The 18,580-nt window shown below is 42.1% G+C and overlaps 1 protein-coding gene across 2 annotated transcripts in view; it reads right to left on the reverse strand.

The window, feature by feature from the left end:
• Nucleotides 1-3,529: 3,529 nt before the first annotated feature.
• Nucleotides 3,530-18,580, reverse strand: part of CCND3 (cyclin D3) — a 94,934-nt gene continuing 79,883 nt past the window's right edge. For both annotated transcript variants that reach the window (XM_054980956.1, XM_054980955.1), the window contains exons 3-5: nucleotides 13,765-13,924; nucleotides 11,737-11,879; nucleotides 3,530-5,348 (exon numbers count right to left, since the gene is read on the reverse strand). In XM_054980956.1, coding sequence (XP_054836931.1) covers nucleotides 5,178-5,348; nucleotides 11,737-11,879; nucleotides 13,765-13,924 — 474 coding nt within the window. In that variant the 3' untranslated portion in view covers nucleotides 3,530-5,177. The remainder of the gene's footprint in view (nucleotides 5,349-11,736; nucleotides 11,880-13,764; nucleotides 13,925-18,580) is intronic.

Genomic DNA, 18,580 nt, shown 5'->3' on the forward strand with positions numbered 1-18,580 from the left:
TTTACAGTGCTACTGAACTCGAATCTTGCGTTTCTGACTAATGCAGCTGTTTAAAAGCACAGGAATTTTGGTGGAAGCAACATTAGTAACCCTAGCTCCTGTGGCTTGCAATTTTGTCTGGGTTCTGTGCACATTCTCCAAAATGTCTTGCAGTCCAATCCTGTGTAGATAAACTGTTGGAACAGTTACTGTTGCTGTTCTTAGTAATTAACAATGCAATCCTAAGAATTACACTTTTCTAAATCCATTGAAATTAGTGGACTTTGAAGGGTGTAGCTCTCTTTAGGATTGCACACTAAATCTGTAGTAATTGACTAACTGTGTAACATCGGCACATGACTAGTCAAAACAATCATTTTGAAAGAGAGAGAAAAGCATTCTTGGTTTTAGGTAATGTACATGGAAGTTCTTCATGTCTTCATTTTACAAACATTTTTGCCTGTGCATGAGAATGAAAGGGAATGCCTTTTCAAAAGGCCCAGTGTTTGCTACCTGTCAGGGATTCATAGTCAACCTGGCGGGGGGGGGGGTGGCAGCTCAGGGTAGAGTATATGCTTGATGTGAGGATGGCCAATATTCAATCAAATCCATCTGCAATTAAAGGATCTTGGATTGCAAGATCTGGGATGGGTCTTTCTCTGCCTGAGAGTCTAGACAGCAGCAGCTGGTCAGAGCAGACAGTATTGAGCTAGATCAAGATGGATAGCCGTGCTAGTCTATAGCAGTAGAAAAGAGACAAGAGTCCAGTAGCACCTATAAAACTAACAAAATTTGTAGTAGGGTATGAGCTTTTGTGAGTCACAGCTCTCTTCTTCAGGTACTCTGATGCCATTCTTAGTAATTAACAGTACTGAGCTAGATGGACAATAGACAAGTTAGTATAAGGCTGTTTCATGACCCATTTGTTAATGTTGTAAGTGATCAAATCCTGAGTGGTTTCTAATGTTTAGGAGTGGCCATTTTTGCAACTCGCTGTCTGGTTTCATTGTCCTAGGTGGGGCAGCAAGGGGAGGTAGTGATTGACAGGCATCTGTTGAACCAGAACATTTAGCTAATTGTCCTTTTTAGCATGATTATCCCAATTGCCATTTTATGTTCACTGTAACATTTCAATGGTTTTTGGAGGGCTTTCTAGTTCTAGATGAGTACAGGTGCTGTGTTTGCTTGAGCTATATTGTTCTCTGGGACTGAACCTGGTAGCAGGAACAAAGGGGGAAATAATGGTATGGGTATCTGTCCATCTGTATCTTCTGTGACATTCTGGTGGATGCAGTCAAAAGTTGAATCTCTTTTACTTTGTACCCTCAGTTGCCAGCCATATTCTTTTGCTTGTTTTCTGTGACTATCAAACCTTGCAGCTGCTTGGCAAACCATGTTAATTGCTTGAAAAGTTAGGACACATTTTCCTATCTGCCTTGAATTTGGCAGAGATGATCCCCTGGATGAGGGGTATAACTGCTGAGAATTTCCTGTTGGCTGGGAATCCAAAGTTGCAGCCTGAAACATTTCCCACTGAAACCAATGGAAATGAATCCAGATTTAAAAGGCAAATTGCAATGGGAGCATGTAACAAATCCCAACCTGAAATTGCATGCTACTTTCAGTTTTGAATTTTAAAAGAAATACTACATTCTTAATAAACCAGGAAGCCTTTTAAACTGGGTTAAAATTAAGAGTTGCAATTAAATCTGATTAAGCCTTGCAGCCTTAAAAATTCCAAACTCTGTTCTTTCTCCTCCACTTCCTTGCCAAAGTGCTGAGAATATATGATCCAAGCCACAGGCATGCTGTGGATTTCATGTCGCAGAATTCCATCTTTCCCCTACTACTAGGGTTAGCCAGGGATGGGCACAATTGATACACCAATTATTTTAATCACTGCCTTCCTGTGCCATATTTTCCTCCCAGTACCTTGCCTCCTTTTAGAAGCCTGAGGCTTGCTGCAGTCACTTGCCTAACATTAATGAGTGCAGGGATTCCAAAGAGCATCCTTGTCTATTATCAGGGGAGAATCAGCCCAGTTCCTCACGTAATTTGCAGGCCAGTGCAGGGCTGCATTGATGTGGGTGCGATTTTGGACCTCCTGGCATCCATCTGTACCAAGCAAATCCACTATTCTCTGTCCAAGATGCAGTCAGCTCAGAGCTGTCCCTGTAGCAGCTTGGAAGGGGCAAGTAATTGGTTTGAACAGGTTTTAGCTCCCAGGGAGATCTGGTTGAGTGGCTGCTCTGAGCAGCAGATTTGTTTGTATTAGAAGGTGCTCCCCCCCCCTGCCCGCCCCAGACAACAACTTGCTAAAGCACAGGTTTCTGAACAATCTGCACGTCTCCCATCCATCTAGTTGGCAGCATTTAGCCAAAGCAGTGGCAGGCAAAAACTGTTAGCTCTACATTGGGCTGTTAAATCAGCTCCTTGAAGCAGCCAAGAGTGCTCGAGTGAATAGAGATCTCCCCTGCTAGTAACAAATAGCCCGTTCTAAAATGAGGCATGTAAGGGGGAGAGGAATGAAGTTAGGCTAAGGAAGACAGTCTTGTAGGCCAACTGTGGTGGCTTAGACTTGTGCAATATGGTGAGCAGCAAGCTGACTGTCCATATCAGTCTCTTAAGATCATTGGCTGCTGCTTGTATTATTTTATAATCTTATTAATGGGTAGGAAGAAGCAGCTGTGACTAAGTCACCATTATGAACAGGATGAAAAATGTTTTACTGGATCACTTGAAAAACATAATAGCCCAGACTTCTCAAATGCTCCTGTAAATGGCCAGTTCTGCGCTGACTGGTATCTCCTTTTTGCTTCTTGTAGTTTAGGTTTCTAGAACAAGCCAGTTCATTTGCACCTGTGATTTTGTAATTGTAAATTGTGTACAATCCAAGCTTTTCTTTTAGCATTTTAGCATCTCTTACATTCCTGTTTCTGGCTTGTTTTTTTTCAAGAACTAAAACAGAAAATACATTAGTTAATTGAACAAAAAACATTTCCAGGTTTTCAGGCTGTACTACATCAGAATGAGTGGAAGCTGGAAGTTTAAACATGCACCCATAGTAAATTCTCCCGCCATGTTCAAGGCTCAGTGTTGACAGAGGGGGCTAAGACTCCTGTCTGTATATAGCAGAACTCTTGGGAGCTTTTCTTACTGGGCAAGAGGGAGCATTCCATGCCTTAACCTAGTCAGTTTTTGGAAAAGGCTGGAGAAAACTGTTCAGAGGACAAGTTCAAGAATAGGCAATTAAACTGAGTGAAGATTTTAAAAGAGCCTGTTCCAGTTAATGGTGTCTGCACTTGTTTTATGCAGTGGTGTCATTTGGCTTGTCTCTTGTTCTAAAACCATCTGTCATACTGAAGTGGCTATAAGTGGATTACACTTATAGGCGAAATGGCAAGAAACGGCCATTTTCTTTCATTTGAAACAAGAACTATAAGACAAACAGCTTTATTATAGAAAAGGGATAAGGTACTTTTTAAGATATTGGTTCTCTTAACCTACTTCCCTACCACCAGACAAGAAGGTGAGAATGTCCCAATTCTTTTAAAATTCTTTTATTGCAACATCATAAAATATTTTTCCCAACAGGTGTTCGACTGACAGTTAATACCATATTATCAAACTTTATTTAAAGCTCTAATATAGATATATATATCAGCATCCATAATCTGCATTTCCCCCCCCCCTTCTCTCTAAACTTCTACCAAGTATAAACAGACTTTTCATTCATCAGTGTTGATGGCACATTAATTGTGGCCTATTGGGCTTAAGCACAATGGAAAAAGCTTTCCTTGACAAATGCAGTGATCTCCAGTGGCGACTTAAGTAGCATTAATTTACGTATCTTTCCCCGCTGGAGGACAAGAATGGAATATCACCAGAATACAAAAGGCAAGTTTTGCTCCCATTTCTATAATACACCCACACCTAATAAAATACTTCTCCAAAGTAATCTACTATAAAAGCAGCATTAAGAAAAAGGCTTTTTTCCTGAACAATAGAACACTCCAGTGCAGTCTGCAGCTCATGACATTGTAAACTTTTAAGTGAAAGACAGCAGGTAAGTTATTTTGCCTTCATGCTCCCATCATGCATCCATCCTTTTGCATGTAACTTTCCTGCTTTTATTTATGTGTGTGTGTGTGTGTGTGAGAGAGAGAAAAGTCAAAGGGATTTTTACATATACTTATAGCAGCACTTGTTGAGTATACTCAGAATGTGAGGAATCCAGGCATTGACTTAATTGCTCCCAAGTAAGAAACCCAAAGTAATTCTCCTAGAAGCAGAATTTATAAAAGACATTAAGGCACTATTTGATATGACAAGGAATGCTGGACCAGGACAACATACTCTACCAAGTCCCCACCCCTCATTGCTTCCTAAAGCGTCTTCCCAACAACAGAGCTCATGCTTCTCATAGAAGTGAGTGACTACAGGCAATTGGGAGCAGCAGGAAGCAGTCATCCACTGAGCATGGAGGAAATTTCTACCAGCAAGCTTTCACTAACACTATTGTATTAGCACCTAAAGGAAAAAAAAAGTCCAAATGTCTTCCCCTGAAAGTGGCAGTTGGAGAGCTTGTTGTGCTAGTATAACCTTCAAAGGAGAACTAAGACTTCAGTAGGATTTGAGTCCAGTGGCACCTTCGAGACCAACAACTGATTTCAGTGGCACTGAATAAAATAGGCAAAGCACTCCAGCGCCACCCTAGATAGTTTGGGCCCATATATGGCAGCATGAGGAAGTCTTGAGTGAATATTGAACTTCCTCAAGGAAGGCAAATATGGTTTAAATATCAAAGTGCGTTTTCTTTATTGACATACATGCAACAAGCACATCGCAATGATACGGACAAAATGGCAGTGATCAGCAGTGCCCCACCAACAAAGCAAACGTAACTGATGAACTTTTTTAACCAACATGAAGCTTGCTTATCTTTCCCAAGCTTAAATATGGCTCACCCATCACAGAAAGCACCCCTGAGCCTAGGAAAGACAGAGTAGTAAGTCCAAAACAGTCCTAAAGACAAGATGACAATTCCCTTTTGAGACCCACATAATTTATCTAAGCCCCTCCAATGCCATTTTTATTATTTGGGAATATATGTTCATTTCTCCATGTACTTCAGCGGACATGTGCAAAATGTTTCAGGGGGCCTCTTTTGTGAAGTTCTACTTGCTGGGAAGAGTTGGTCACAGGTTGATGTCTGTGACATCTGTAGGAGTGCTGGTCAAGATGACTTCCTGGCTGTCTTCGTAAACAGAATTCTTGACTGGTCTGTATTCCTGTGGATGCTGGGAGGGCTGCTTCAGGTTCTCTGCTAAGGCAGCTTCAATCTGCTCTTGGCAAGCTTTCAGGCAGTCCTAGGTAAGAGCAGCACAGCAATTTCATTTTTCACTCTCTTTCATTGGTAGCACTTACCTCTAATACCACATTTGAGCTCCCCCTAACTTTTGACATACTGGTCTTTGGCTTTATTGCCGCTGAAGAAAGACGGGGGTTTTAGTTTGGATATGGAAGCAAAATTGACTCTGGCAGCCCTTCAAGGAGCAAGACTACCAACTTAGATTTTCTAAACTTGAAGCGTACAGGAACCGTATCAGTATCTTGCTACAGTAGAGCAAAAATCCTCAAATGGCTCCCTGAGGCTGCTTTAAATTGAGAAAACCAGAAAATGTAAATTGGAGAGGAAGCAAAAAGAACACTGGAAATAATAACATTTGATTTATATACTGTCCTTCAAGACAACTTAACACCCACTCAGAGCGGTTTACAAAGTATGTTGTTATCCCCACAACAATCACCCTACAAGGTGGGTGGGGCTGAGAGCACTCCAAGAAGCTGTGTCTGATCCAAGGTCACTCAGATGGCCTCAAGCAGAGGAGCGGAGAATCAAACCCAATTCTCCAGATTAGTCCTCCTGGTTTTAACCACTACACCAAACTGGCTGGGTTGGTCACTGAAGCAGTATAGTCCCCTTGACTTTTGGACTTCCTCATATTCTCCCCTCCAGTTGCAGCCCAAAATGCTGTTCCTGAAGGACCACCAGGAATAGCATGTGTTATCAACAAGGGAATTGTAATAATATTTCCTGCTTATAGAACACCAGCAAACCTAGAAGGCACACCTAAAGAAGAATTCTTCAATACTGTAATCCTAAACAGTGCTACACCCCTCAGAGTCCATTAAAGTCAATAGACTTTAAACTTGGCTTAGGGCAGTAGTGTAAAAGATGGGCGGATCTCACACTATATCTGAAAGCATCGGTATCTGCTCTGGCAGGAGGTCACTGGGCAGCAGAGTGGTTCACACACCAGGAAAAATTCCATTATGGTCAATCGAGATTCAACGTGCCTCATGATTTATTGGTGTAGCCCCAGAATACATTCTTACTTGACGAATTTCTCATTAAACTTGAGGGCAGGTGTCACCTCTAGGGACAAAGGGTTGAAATGCCATTTCTATGGGTAGGACCTACCACCAAGTTCCCAGGATGGCAAAGCTATGCAATGGAGGCAGAACTCCAGACACAAAAATGTTAATTCGATTCAACCAAGTTTCTACTTGAATAGGTACACATTAGGTTGTTCCAACAAAAAATGCATGCCAAACAGGAGATCTCAAGAAAAGGTTGTGTGTTACTACATAGGGTGGGAAGAATGCCCTCCTGCTGACATGAACAGAAATTCAACAGGCCAAGTGCTGCCTCAGTCAACGTGAAGGTATCTACTTTATAATGCCTTGGGGGAGGGGATGTGATTCAAGGCTCAAATGACTGTGCTCCAGAACTCTTCCCAGAAAGACTTCCCAAAAAACTGCAAATGAACACCGTTAGGGGAGCGGCAGAATATCCCCTGGAATATGTTCATTATAATCCACTCTCAGAAAAATGGCTATGGATACCTTTTCCTTTCCCTTTGGTAGGGAAAGGGTAGAAGAAATCAAACAGGTTGTGTCAATGTCAGTGTGTCAATGTCAAATTTAATAGCACAATATATGTCAAAGGTATGCACTCAGGTTCCTCTGGACTCAGGTACAGGATTGTAGAACTAACTCCTGTGCTTCACAGAAGTCCACATTTGTTTGGAGGTTGAAAGAGACAATGATTTTTTCCCTACTGAATTAACAGTTTTTCCCCTGGAAAGGAACCCAACAATTGCCAGTCTACAGACAGGCTGAATTAAAATCCAAGAGACTTGTGAGGATGCTCCACTAAGAGGCCTGGAGAGAGGATGAGGGAGTCCTCAGATGACCACATTCCAACTCCATAATAATATTCACTGGAGAGGGGACAGTGAAATTGACAAAGCAGCGCTCTGAAACGCCTTGATCAGAACATACTGAGAAATGACATTCCCTCCTGCTCCTGTTATAATACCTAAAGGACTGAATTTGTGAGGTACTGGCCCAAAAACTAGAGCCCAAGCCATCTCAGAGTAATACAGTAAATACCTGTAACTGAATCTCCAGAGAATATTACTGCCAATGTAATGGCAGAGAAAATCCTAACCTTTTATCTGGGAGGTCTTGCATTCAACATGTTTCTGTGAGACGAGGAAACTCTTCTAGTTTTGCTGTGAGTCATGGTGGTGAGCCCTTACAGGCACTAGTGTCTCATGCATCTCCATTTCTAAAGGCCAGGGGTCACCATCTTGCCCCAGCTGGCAGTGATCTGACATTTTGTGTTGCAGAGTCTCAGGGTTCTGACTGGAACCCCAACCAGGGCCCTTGAGGCTGGCTCTGTTCACAGGATCCCGTTATACATAACACAATCTTACAAAGAATCCACAAATGGTTCTTAGAAATTGACAGAGGATGTGGCTAGTAAAAATAGAGACACCCATCACTCCTTCCCCAGCATGGTTCGAGTAACTGTGGCCTCTAAAACCTCCACCAACTGCAATAAGGACTCACCAAAGCCCATTCTAAGCTTCTTGGCCCGAAAGTAAGTGGGAAGAAAAGGGAAACACTAGCTAAGAAAAGAAGGAAGACTGGTTAAGGAAATTTAGATGAATTCGTGAGGGATTCTGCACTGCAACTGCAAACTACTACTGTGAATTCAACTTTCCAAGTCCACTTTGCAAATGAGTCTCAAGCACCAGTAAAAAAAAACAGCTCCTGATCTTGTAATGTCAGAGTGACAACCTAGTGCTCTGATTACAAAGCCTCAGCATGGCTTTTGTTTTCCATGAGCACTGAAACTGAATGCACATGGGGATTTGGGAATCTCACTTCCTGGAAATATCCCATGAGCTGTGTACAAGAGATATGTCACTAAAATAAATGGGGAAACTCCATGGCTCATATGCCAGGTAATGTAACACCCAGTGTTGTGATTAACCTCCTCTCATCTAAAATTGTTTATCTTAACAGTACCATCCCTAACAAGAAGATGGTGAAACCAAAGCTTATTCTGTGCCAAACTACTAAAATTATATGTATATGACAAACCACGCATATTTGCACAGATTCCCTTCAAGTTATATGATATTTCCATGGGTGATAAGTGGGGGGAAATCTGTATCACACTTTGGCAGCAATAGGGAAGGGAGCAAAAACAGGCTTTGAGCAAGTTGCAGAGGTATAAAAAGTGTAAGGCTTCCAGATGCTATCCTACTCCCTTCTTGTTCCTGAGATGGACTTCATTAGCTCTCCAGATTCCCAATCTTCTGAAGCCATGAAGACTAGAAACTACAGAAAAAGTAGTTCAAGTCTTATGGCATTATCTGTTGCACCAGATTATGTACTTTGTGATACACATACACCCGGCAGCATGAAGGCCTTTATCCTCCCACTCCAGCAGAAAATGCACTTAAGCTGGAAGAAGGCTTCAAACCTTGTTGGGCATAGTAGTAGGACATGGGCCAAAAAAAGTATGTGTGTTATTGTATGCTGTATGCCTAAAGCAGATATAGGGCATGTTCTCTCGATTACAAGGAAAAAATTAAGCAAAGCTGAGATGCAGCAAAATGGAAAGATCAACAGCTCAAGCTGCTATCAAGCTTTACCCAGGCAAGCCTAGTACAGCAGATGAAGTAACTGAGAATGAATCAGGTTACTATCAAAGCCTAGAAATCTGCAGAATAACCAACATCCCAAAGAAATAATTAACTTTTTGGTTGATAGACCCTTCAAACTCCATGGCTAGACTCCATGCACAGCAACGTGACTAGGTTGATACAATCAAGCAGCCAAATCGGTGGTGGTGGTGGAATGTTTACTGGCCTAACAGCTTGGTGTCCTAGTATGAAGACCTCCAGTTCCAATAAACAATGCCTCAACCATGCCATTGACCATCATCCTCTAACACATGGAAAACACTGGGACACAGTAGTTTTTTACCTTAAGAAGATAAACACCAAGTGAGAAGAAACAACCCAAGCCACAGCACGAGCGCCTACCCAGAAGCGTAATAAGCATGGTAGAAGTCCTGGTGAAGGAGCTACCATGAAAAGAGTGCCACCTCCACTGGATTGTCCTTCAGGAAACAAGTGTTCAAAAGATCAGGAAAGCAGGAAAGAGCCCTAAACGAAATAGGCAGGGAACAAGACCCCAGTTGGTGAAACAAACTGAAGAGAAGCTATGTTAGGGTAGGCCACGGCCTCCTAGTGCTGTCAGGCTTTGGCAACTCTAAATGCATCTAATCCTCTCTTTGTAAGCTTTCTCCCTTCTGTAATCCGCTCTACCTCCCACCTGTTCTCCGCTGCCTTCAATCAATTGTGCTCACAGGGGTAGCATTCAGCCTCCAGCTCGTTCACAGTAGCAGCTTGTGAGCAGCTGGCTGCAGGCAATTCAAAGGGCCTGGGGCAAAGAGCCAAGACCCAGAGAGAGAGAGAGAGATTTCTGCTCTACAACTGTCAAGCAGTGATTATTGCAAAATAGGTACAATTCCTCAGCCCCCTTTCAAGTTTTTGCCAGGTAACAGAATATATAAAAAGTCAGTGTTTCACTCTTCTGAGGCCTCAAGTGAGGGTTCTAGAATGCTAATTTAAGTGAGCTGCTCTGAACTCCAACTTTGCACTTGACAGGAATCTGACACTGGGCCACATGAACAGATGCACTGCCTGTCCTAACCCACCCACCCACCCCGCTTTGGCCAACCCAATCATTAACACCTGTCCATTCAGGTGAATAAATCCTTTTCAAAGGCTTCCTTATACGGAAGAGGGGGACCAACGTGGGGTATCAGGCCCGAAACCAGTGGGGGAGCCACAAGCAGATTGCAACTATTGGAACTCAGTGGCAGGTCAGAAGCTTCTGCGGTGCATTGGGAAAATGCAGCTGGGCTTTAGAAAAATAGTCAGATGATTCAAAACTACCTCCACTGACCAAGGAAGGCTGTCAGACTATCAGAGTGGAGGCTTTGTACCAAAAACTAAACACAGGCTTGGGAATCAAGATGGGAAGGGACTTCAGCAGAAGATCCAGTAAAGAACTATCTTCTTGAGTCCACTAAACAAGCATCAGGCAGGCACAGAAAGCCACTGAGTCCCCTGCTTTTGAAGACAGAAGTAATTCCACCATGGTTCGAAAGAAGAACTAGCAACTCTCACTGGCATGGATACATGCATAGGATGAAATAAACTGTTGGGCTCAGAACTTCATGCCGAATAAACCAGTTTGTTCCTAAGATGCCAAAAACATCTGTTATAGTCCTGCTGTCACAAGCTAACATGGTTGCTGTTCTAGAACTAAGCAGGACTCCCACCTGCAGCTCATGTTACCTCAGAGAACCTTCCAGAACCTTTCCCTTTTTAGACTTCCAGGGCAACTTTCTAGAAGGCTTGCAGTAGGAAGGAGGGAGCAACACAAGTTCAGTGCATGTAGAGATAAGGGGAAAGGTCTGCACATGCACTCTCTCCCTGTGACCAGAAACCCAACCACAGGGAGAGGATGTACATACACTCCTTCCACATGTTGGCACCATAATGTTGAGCCTGTGATTGCGGTGGAGGCAGAGGACAGGGCCAGCACGCTCATATCGGCACTCCCTCTCCACATGTAGACTGAATGCATAGAGGGGTCATGTGCTCAGGGCTTGTGTAATAGCAGGTCATAGAATGTATGTATGGTTCTACTCTTAACTGTCTGTCTCTACAAATACAGCATTGTCCAGATCCTTGCCACAGATGCCCCCCCCCTTGATTTTAAGCACAATCTATTCTGGCCTATTTCTCTGAATTATAATGCCTTGTTGTACCTTACACAAGGGTTGTCAGGCCCATGCCCCAAATCTGCTCCAAACAAACCCAGCAGCATCTTTCCTCAAAGTGGAATCCATCCCCCCAAGTCTAGATTAAGAGGTCCCTTTCTCCATTCAGAATTTCTCTCATATACTTCTCTTCATGTACCTGTACACCTCAAAAATGGTAGCAACTGCATTGCCAGAAATTTTTTTATAGCTGTCATAAGCCTCTAGCAGTGCAATTCTAAGTAGAGTTACACCCTTCTAAGTCCATTGAAATCAATGAGCTTAGAAGGTTATAACTCTGCTTGGGGGCTACACTATAAACAAGCCAGCAGCAAGAAATGTGAGCCACTGATTCTCTACACTGTTTCTCTTTGTCCAAAGACATGTTAAGGGACATGCAACTTGGCAATAGTTGGAATCTGTAGCCACGTTATCAATGAAAGAGAGATGCTCTTTGTTCTGGAAGTAGGCAAGAAAAGTCTGCCTGAAGCCCAGCAGCAAAGGGAGCATAATCCCAGTTTTCCAACTCTGACTCTTGCTCCCTCTGAGTATATACTCACCACTTCTGTGCCGGTAATGCTAGCAAGCAGTTCTGTAAGCTCCTCACCAGAAATACAATCAGATGAGGCAGAGAGACCATGGACTGCTGCTCCGATACTACCTGTGGCAATCATAGATGGTGGATACATGGCAAACGTGTAATCTGCAAATTCCAGAGGAACAGAAAATGTCAGGAAAAGGGAAAGAGATTCATTTGATCGTTACTACATCCAGTAAAGGTATGATATCTAAAGAGCAGGGGAAACAACTGAAGGCAGAGCCCATGTAGATGTCTGGGAATCATGGGATACATATAGATAGTATATGACTGAAAATTAAGCAAATTTAAACAAACCGACCAGATATTTTTTTTTCTTACTTAGGGACTAAAGAATAGTAGAGTAATATCTAATCCACAAGATAATGCTCTTCTTCTTTTATTAAGATCTAAAATCTAAGCTACTTTACTAGTTATTTGAAATGTTTGTATCTTGCCTTATACAGTACCCAATCAGCTCACAACAGTAATTAATACCAGAGCAGCACAAGTAATAAGAACAATAAAGGACACCCCCAAACAGTAATGTTAAGAATCCAGCTCATCTGACTTTGGCTGCCAAGTGCCATTTAGAGAAGACCATCTCTGGGAAGCCAGTCTACAACTCCAGAGTTATTACCAAAAAAGCCCTGCTCCTTGAACTCATGCACTAATGGCATATGGAATAGGACATTTAATGTAAACTGTAAATGGCAGGAGGGATTGCATGGGCAGAGGTGGTCCTACACATGCAAAAGAATGAGGGGGCTGAGTCCTGAGGGGGCAGAATGGACTGTACCACACCAGTCTGTAGGTTGGTGATCACATTTTAATATGCTCCCATATATTAAAATTCCTTGCAAACAGACAACTAGCAGAGCTGTCAAGAAGCTCATCTAGAATCCCGTTTCCCCATTGTGGTAACTTTCTATTTGCAGGACAGGTTTTATTTTTTTTCTACATGCCAGAATATTAAAGACTAAATTCAGCAGCCAGTCTGAAATGCTGCAGTCTATTCTACCTCCTCTGTATGCTATCACACATTCTCCAGTATCTGGAGGCCAGGCCTTCGTGCCGTGATACTGGAAGTTTCCCTCATACAAATAAAATAAATGCAGCTGGAGAGCAGGTAAGTGAAAATGAAAATCCACTCCAAATGTGTAGGGCAAACTCAGGAGTGATTCTATTTTGGTTGACCACTGGGACACGAGCAGTCTTTACTTGCAGAGCCAAGGCACTCGAACCAGATTAGAACACTTAAATAGAACCAAGAAGGATAGCACCCTAAAGGCTTGTGGGCTGCACCCTTCAGGTGGGTCACAAAGAGCTCCCATTGTTTTTCTGTTACGAAAGTATTTGCTGCTACTGTGCACACACAAAGATCAAGGGTGCCATATCTTCTGTCTCCTGTCATGCACTCTGAGGGTACCACCAGAATAGTGAGATGAGGTTAGTCAGTGGTGGAGAGGATTCTTTTTTAGCATAGCTTTTGGCTACTTCTCTTTTTGTTTCATGGTTATGTTAGGTGACCTCTTGCCATGTGCTCATACTTCAATGGGTTTCATGTTGCTACTTGTGTTTAAAAATGAATCCCAAGTTTGGAAAGGCTAAAGACCACTGTAGGGGATAAAGCTATCAGACAAACACAGCAGTAACTTCTGGAAAGACTCTCATGGCACCCAGGTACTAGAAGCTTCTGTGAGCAGAGTGCCTTTGCTGTACTTTTTAAAATATGCAACACTACCCTTTTTTCTTGCAGATGTTATATGTCATCTACCAACTGAGAATCTTTAGTGTATTCAGATATCCATCACTCTACAATTTGTACCTTTCAGTCATGGAAACCAAAGCGCAGAGGACAAAGAATCCTAGTCTCAATGGGAGAGAACTTAATTCTCTGAGAAACGAGTCTGACACTCAGTTTAGTATAGCTCAAATCAGAATCAAGGTCAGCCCTTTTTTTATTCTGTAAAACTATACAGAAGGGTATTTATCACAGCACAAACTATACCTGTAGCACACAATGCAATGAACGTCTGTGCATGTTTCTTCACCAAGTCCACTTTAATCTGGGGAAGTGGAAGCCGCTGGAGAATATGATCCAAGAAGTCATTTGCTATTACAGAAACTAGATCCCACTTTAGCTTCTCTAGGACTAAAACCTCCCAGTCCTGAATAGAAAGGAGAAGAGTGTGTTATGGACCTTTTCAAAGATGTTGAATGCACTTCAACACCACCAGCATCAACAACAATAAAGCAGCAGGGTTCAAGATGCTTCTAAATAAACACATTCCAACAAAAGCAATCTTTTGCTATTGCTCCTAGTGGATAGTAGCTAGGATGCAAACAAGCCTTGGGTACTCACCACTGTTTTCCTCTTCAGAGATAAACAGAAAGGAGAGCTACATCAAGATCTGCACCTGCCACTGATATATCCTCCCTAGAGCTGTAAGGCTGCAGCTTGGCAATCCCATCAGAAACCTTCTAAAATACACTGACCTATGGAACTCCCCATCACGACTCTGAATCTCAGAAGACCCCTTACAAAGGAGTCATTTACATAAATTGCTTTATACCAAGTCTGATAATTGGTCTATTTAGTTCAGTACTGCCTTCTGACTGACACTAGTGCTCCAAGCTGAAGCAGAGGAAGGTCTTCCTCACCACTGCTTTTTCAACAGAGTTGCCAGGGACTGAACTTAGGGCATTCTGCAGGCAATGCATGTGCTCCACCATCGAGCCACTGGCTCACCTTCCCCAAGATCTTTCTCTTTCACACACACACTTATCTCACTCTTCCTCCTAGGAGCTCAGGGAAGCATACATGCTTATCTCCCCTATTCTGTCATCACAACAAACTTATGATGCTGAAAAAGAACATGAGTGGCCCAAGGTCACTCAGTAGGCTTCATGGCTGAGTTTTGATTTGAATCTGGGTCTCCTAAATGCGCTCTAACTCCCTGACAGAGACATTGTGTTGTAAAGCAATTCTTGAGGACTAAGGGCCAAGCCCAAAGCAGTCAGGATGAATATCAAGGAAGCGGCCTTCCACTTTTGCTTCAGTAAGTAATTTCATTATGGACGCACAAGCACACCAAGCTATTTTCCCTTGAACAGGCCAGCTCTCGTGACTGTACTAGTTCTCAGCTTGCAGGGATCTTTTTAGCATGGGGGAGCATGCAAAATATCCCCCCCCCCAGTTGCAGATCACCTCAGGACACTAGTTCCTCATACCAAAGGATGCTTATAAACTGCCAATAAATGCCTGAGAGAGCCCTAAAAGGATACAAAGAAATGCAAGAATGTTCTGTTGCTTTTCAGCACTATTCTGGTGAAGTGGCTGAAACTCCAATATCCATGGAGCAGTCTGGAACGTCTCAAAGAACAAGAATCCCTATCACTGTATAGACCAGATGGTTAATGAATGAACTCTGAAAGCAGATCCCATCAAGTTACAGACCTTGTGACCTGCTGACATTCAATGTTCTCTTTGACCATTTTTGCAGCTAAATGTGTACGTAGCAAATTGGCTGAATGAAAAAAAAAGTGCAAAGCAGCTTAGATAATACCCATGAACGGAAACCCAGCTTCCTTCAAGTGGATAAATTCCTTGTTGCATCATTTCCTTCTACTAAGAATAACTTCATCATGATTTTGAGAGGGTGTCAAGCAGGCATCCTCTCCTGCAAGGAGGAAACTAACCCGCTGGGAAAGTGAGGTGGCTTTCCTTCCAGGAGCCAGCAGGGACCTGACTTGATGCTACATCCTGATAAGTAGCCAGGATGTAGCCATTGTCCAAACTTTAATGAAGACGCTTTCTTTTTCCTCTCCCTGGATCACTCTCACTGCCCAGTTGTGAAAGAAGAGAGGCATGGGACATTATTAGCACACAGGAGGGAAGTAGCAGCTCCCTGCGGTTATGTAAGTGAAACATTAACACTGTCAGTCCCAGAAGCAAATGCCATCCAGTGTTCCCAAGGGAGTCATTCTTAGTACTGGTGATCTTCCAAGAGCAGAAGAGAAACAGGAATCATTCTGAAGTTTATTTATTAAAATATTTATACCCCACCTTTCCATTTGGCTCAAGGCAACTTACAGTTCTCCACTTAAGGACTTGAGGCTCAAGTGCAGATCTAGGATCAAGGGGCAAAGTCACAGCTGTCTTCTGCGCTGCTCACCAAAAACTTTCCCCTAATAAAGGGGCATCACACAGTGGATTTGAGTGTATCCTATGCAAAAGAAGATCCACTTCCAGCATACCAAAGAAATCCACCCTTTCTTTCTTAGCCACTGACTATACCATACCTCTTCAACAGGTAGAAATGTTCAGCTTTACAATACTCAAATCTAGAACATTTTGATACCTCTGATTTTTAAAAAAAGTCTTCACCCTTAGTACATTGACCAATGTGAACACCAAACACAAACAGGAGGGAAACACGTTGAGAGGAACCTTTTTGTTTTTCATATATACTTTTCCTGCCTTGTACACACTTCTGAACAGAAAGGCGTAATGGTCATACTCTATGATTGCAGGTATAGAGTGATCTCAACCTGCCAAAAGCCTACACAAATGAGAGGAAATTCCTTGCATGGCACCTCCTAAAAGAGGAAGGATGAATTTATAGCAAACCAAATGCCTGCAAGTGGAGATTACCAAAATTCTTTAGGCCTAAATGGACAATCCCTACCTTCACATATAGTAAATCCCATTGTTTCTTTTTGGCTGGGCAAATCAAAAACCTCCTGGCATGTGCCAAAATGGGCACTGCATGAAGTAAAAGAGATTCATCTGTTTGTCTAAAAAATGTCAGCCACTAAATTCTTTGACATAATCTGACTCTTGCGCTGTATTGATTTCATTTTCTACCAACAGACAAAAGAACCATTCAGACATTATCTCAGCAAACCTCCCTCCAGAAAAGCCAGAATTATCATATATTTATCCTACATTTCCTCCACAGAGCTCAGAGAAGCACGCATGGTCCCTCTTCCCCATTTTATCCTCACAAAAACACTGTGTGGTATGAACAGGTGAAAGTGATGGGCCCAGGGTCCCCCAACAGGCTCCATAGCAGGCAGAGTGGGGGATTTGAACCTGGAACTCCCAGATCCTAGTCCTAGCAATGTAACACACAAACGGTGGGTTAACCTTCATTTAGTCCAGAAAACAAACCCTTTGAATGAATGTTTAGTATTCTGGCGTATGGGATGGATAAAAATCAGTCACTTTTTTTAAAAACTAGGTTTAAAAAACAAATAAAATAAGGTTTCTTCAACACTTCCATTATATTATAAATCTTTTACAGGTATCAAAATGTAATACAAACCTATTACAGTCTACATTCATACTCTGTGTAAACCTTATCCTTGATTTTCTTTCAAGCATACTGAGTTAAAGCCTGCATTTCTATGTAAAAGAATGAACCAGGGACAAAAATGTGACTTTTGAGGTCAAGAATTATGAATATGAAATAACAAGATATACATTGTATTTATTATTGTGAAAAATATGAATATTGAAAAACATTGTTTTGCCCGGTAGCTACCAGTCCTTACTTCTGGAAAATTCTGTGCATTTAGTCTTCAGATAAATGATTTTGCTTATGTCTTCACATATTTCTAGAGAGCCAAAAATAAAATCTTAATTTCACAATTGCTTTTTCCAGGAATTCTCTAGTGAAAAAGCTTGTGGTTTACAAGACTAAAAGTATTCAATTATGATTCTAAAGAATATAAATGATTAGATAATATTTAACTGTGAACAGGTTTGCTTTAATAGTAAGGGGAACCAATTGGAATATGCATTTGTCCACGAAATATGAACATTCAAAAACTGAAAACATGATTTGAAATGATGGTTTAAGTAAGCCTCTTTTCTTGGGGATTTTAAAACACCATGATTTAGACTCAATCAAACCCATTAATGTGAGCTGGATGATTCCTTTTGAAGGATGGCAATTGTGCAGAAGCTCCTCAAAGGGAAGACACAATTTTCCTCCCTCAATGTTCTTTGCTTCTCTGAAGTGAAGGGTTATTACCTCATGGCACTGAAAAGCAACATGTATGAAACTGGGTGTACCTGAAGTTCATTTCCCAGATTGGAAACTGGGAGAATATTAAAACAATGCAAGCCAGCCCTTCCCATTCCCCCCGCCCCCCTTATATCACTCCTGCACCATCCTGCCCTGTTGCTTGCACCTTGATGGCAGCTATCCATCTTAGGTGACAAGAATTAAAGGCCCTAGTCTTGGATGAGACTTTTGGCACTGAGAGTGGTTATACCAAAGAAACCCTTTTTATTAAAGTACTCAGTGGAAAGGTAAAATTATGGCAAGCCAATTCAGGGACAGCATATCTCCCTTGGCAGTGCCCTTTCATTTCAGTCTCTAGAAAACCAGCACCACATTCAACCTTTAGTCAATGGGACATATTAAGTATCTGCAGTAGAAGAATTTAATCTCATGGTAGTTTTGCATAGCTGCATTCATATTAAAAGTGTATAGATTAAAAAGAAAACCTCTGGTTAAAAAATGATCAAAAACAGTTCTTGAAAATATGTAAGTTTAGTTGCTTGTATAGGCAACAGTGGCTAAGACACTGATGCAAAGTTGTTACCGAAGCATGCCACATTTACTGCCATTTTAGATTACGGCTTAGTCTGACAACTAGCGAGCTATCTAATGACAAAGGAACTACATGGTATCAGGCTAAACATCATAGCATACAGCCAAGCCCTATGGGGGGAAAACAGTATCAGCACAGGGAAAGACAGCTATAGAAGGTAACTTCTATAGTTACCTTCTAACTACCTAGTTATACTTCTA

This window comes from Eublepharis macularius, chromosome 5 (genome assembly GCF_028583425.1).
Source record: "Eublepharis macularius isolate TG4126 chromosome 5, MPM_Emac_v1.0, whole genome shotgun sequence".
Classification (NCBI taxonomy): domain Eukaryota; kingdom Metazoa; phylum Chordata; class Lepidosauria; order Squamata; family Eublepharidae; genus Eublepharis; species Eublepharis macularius.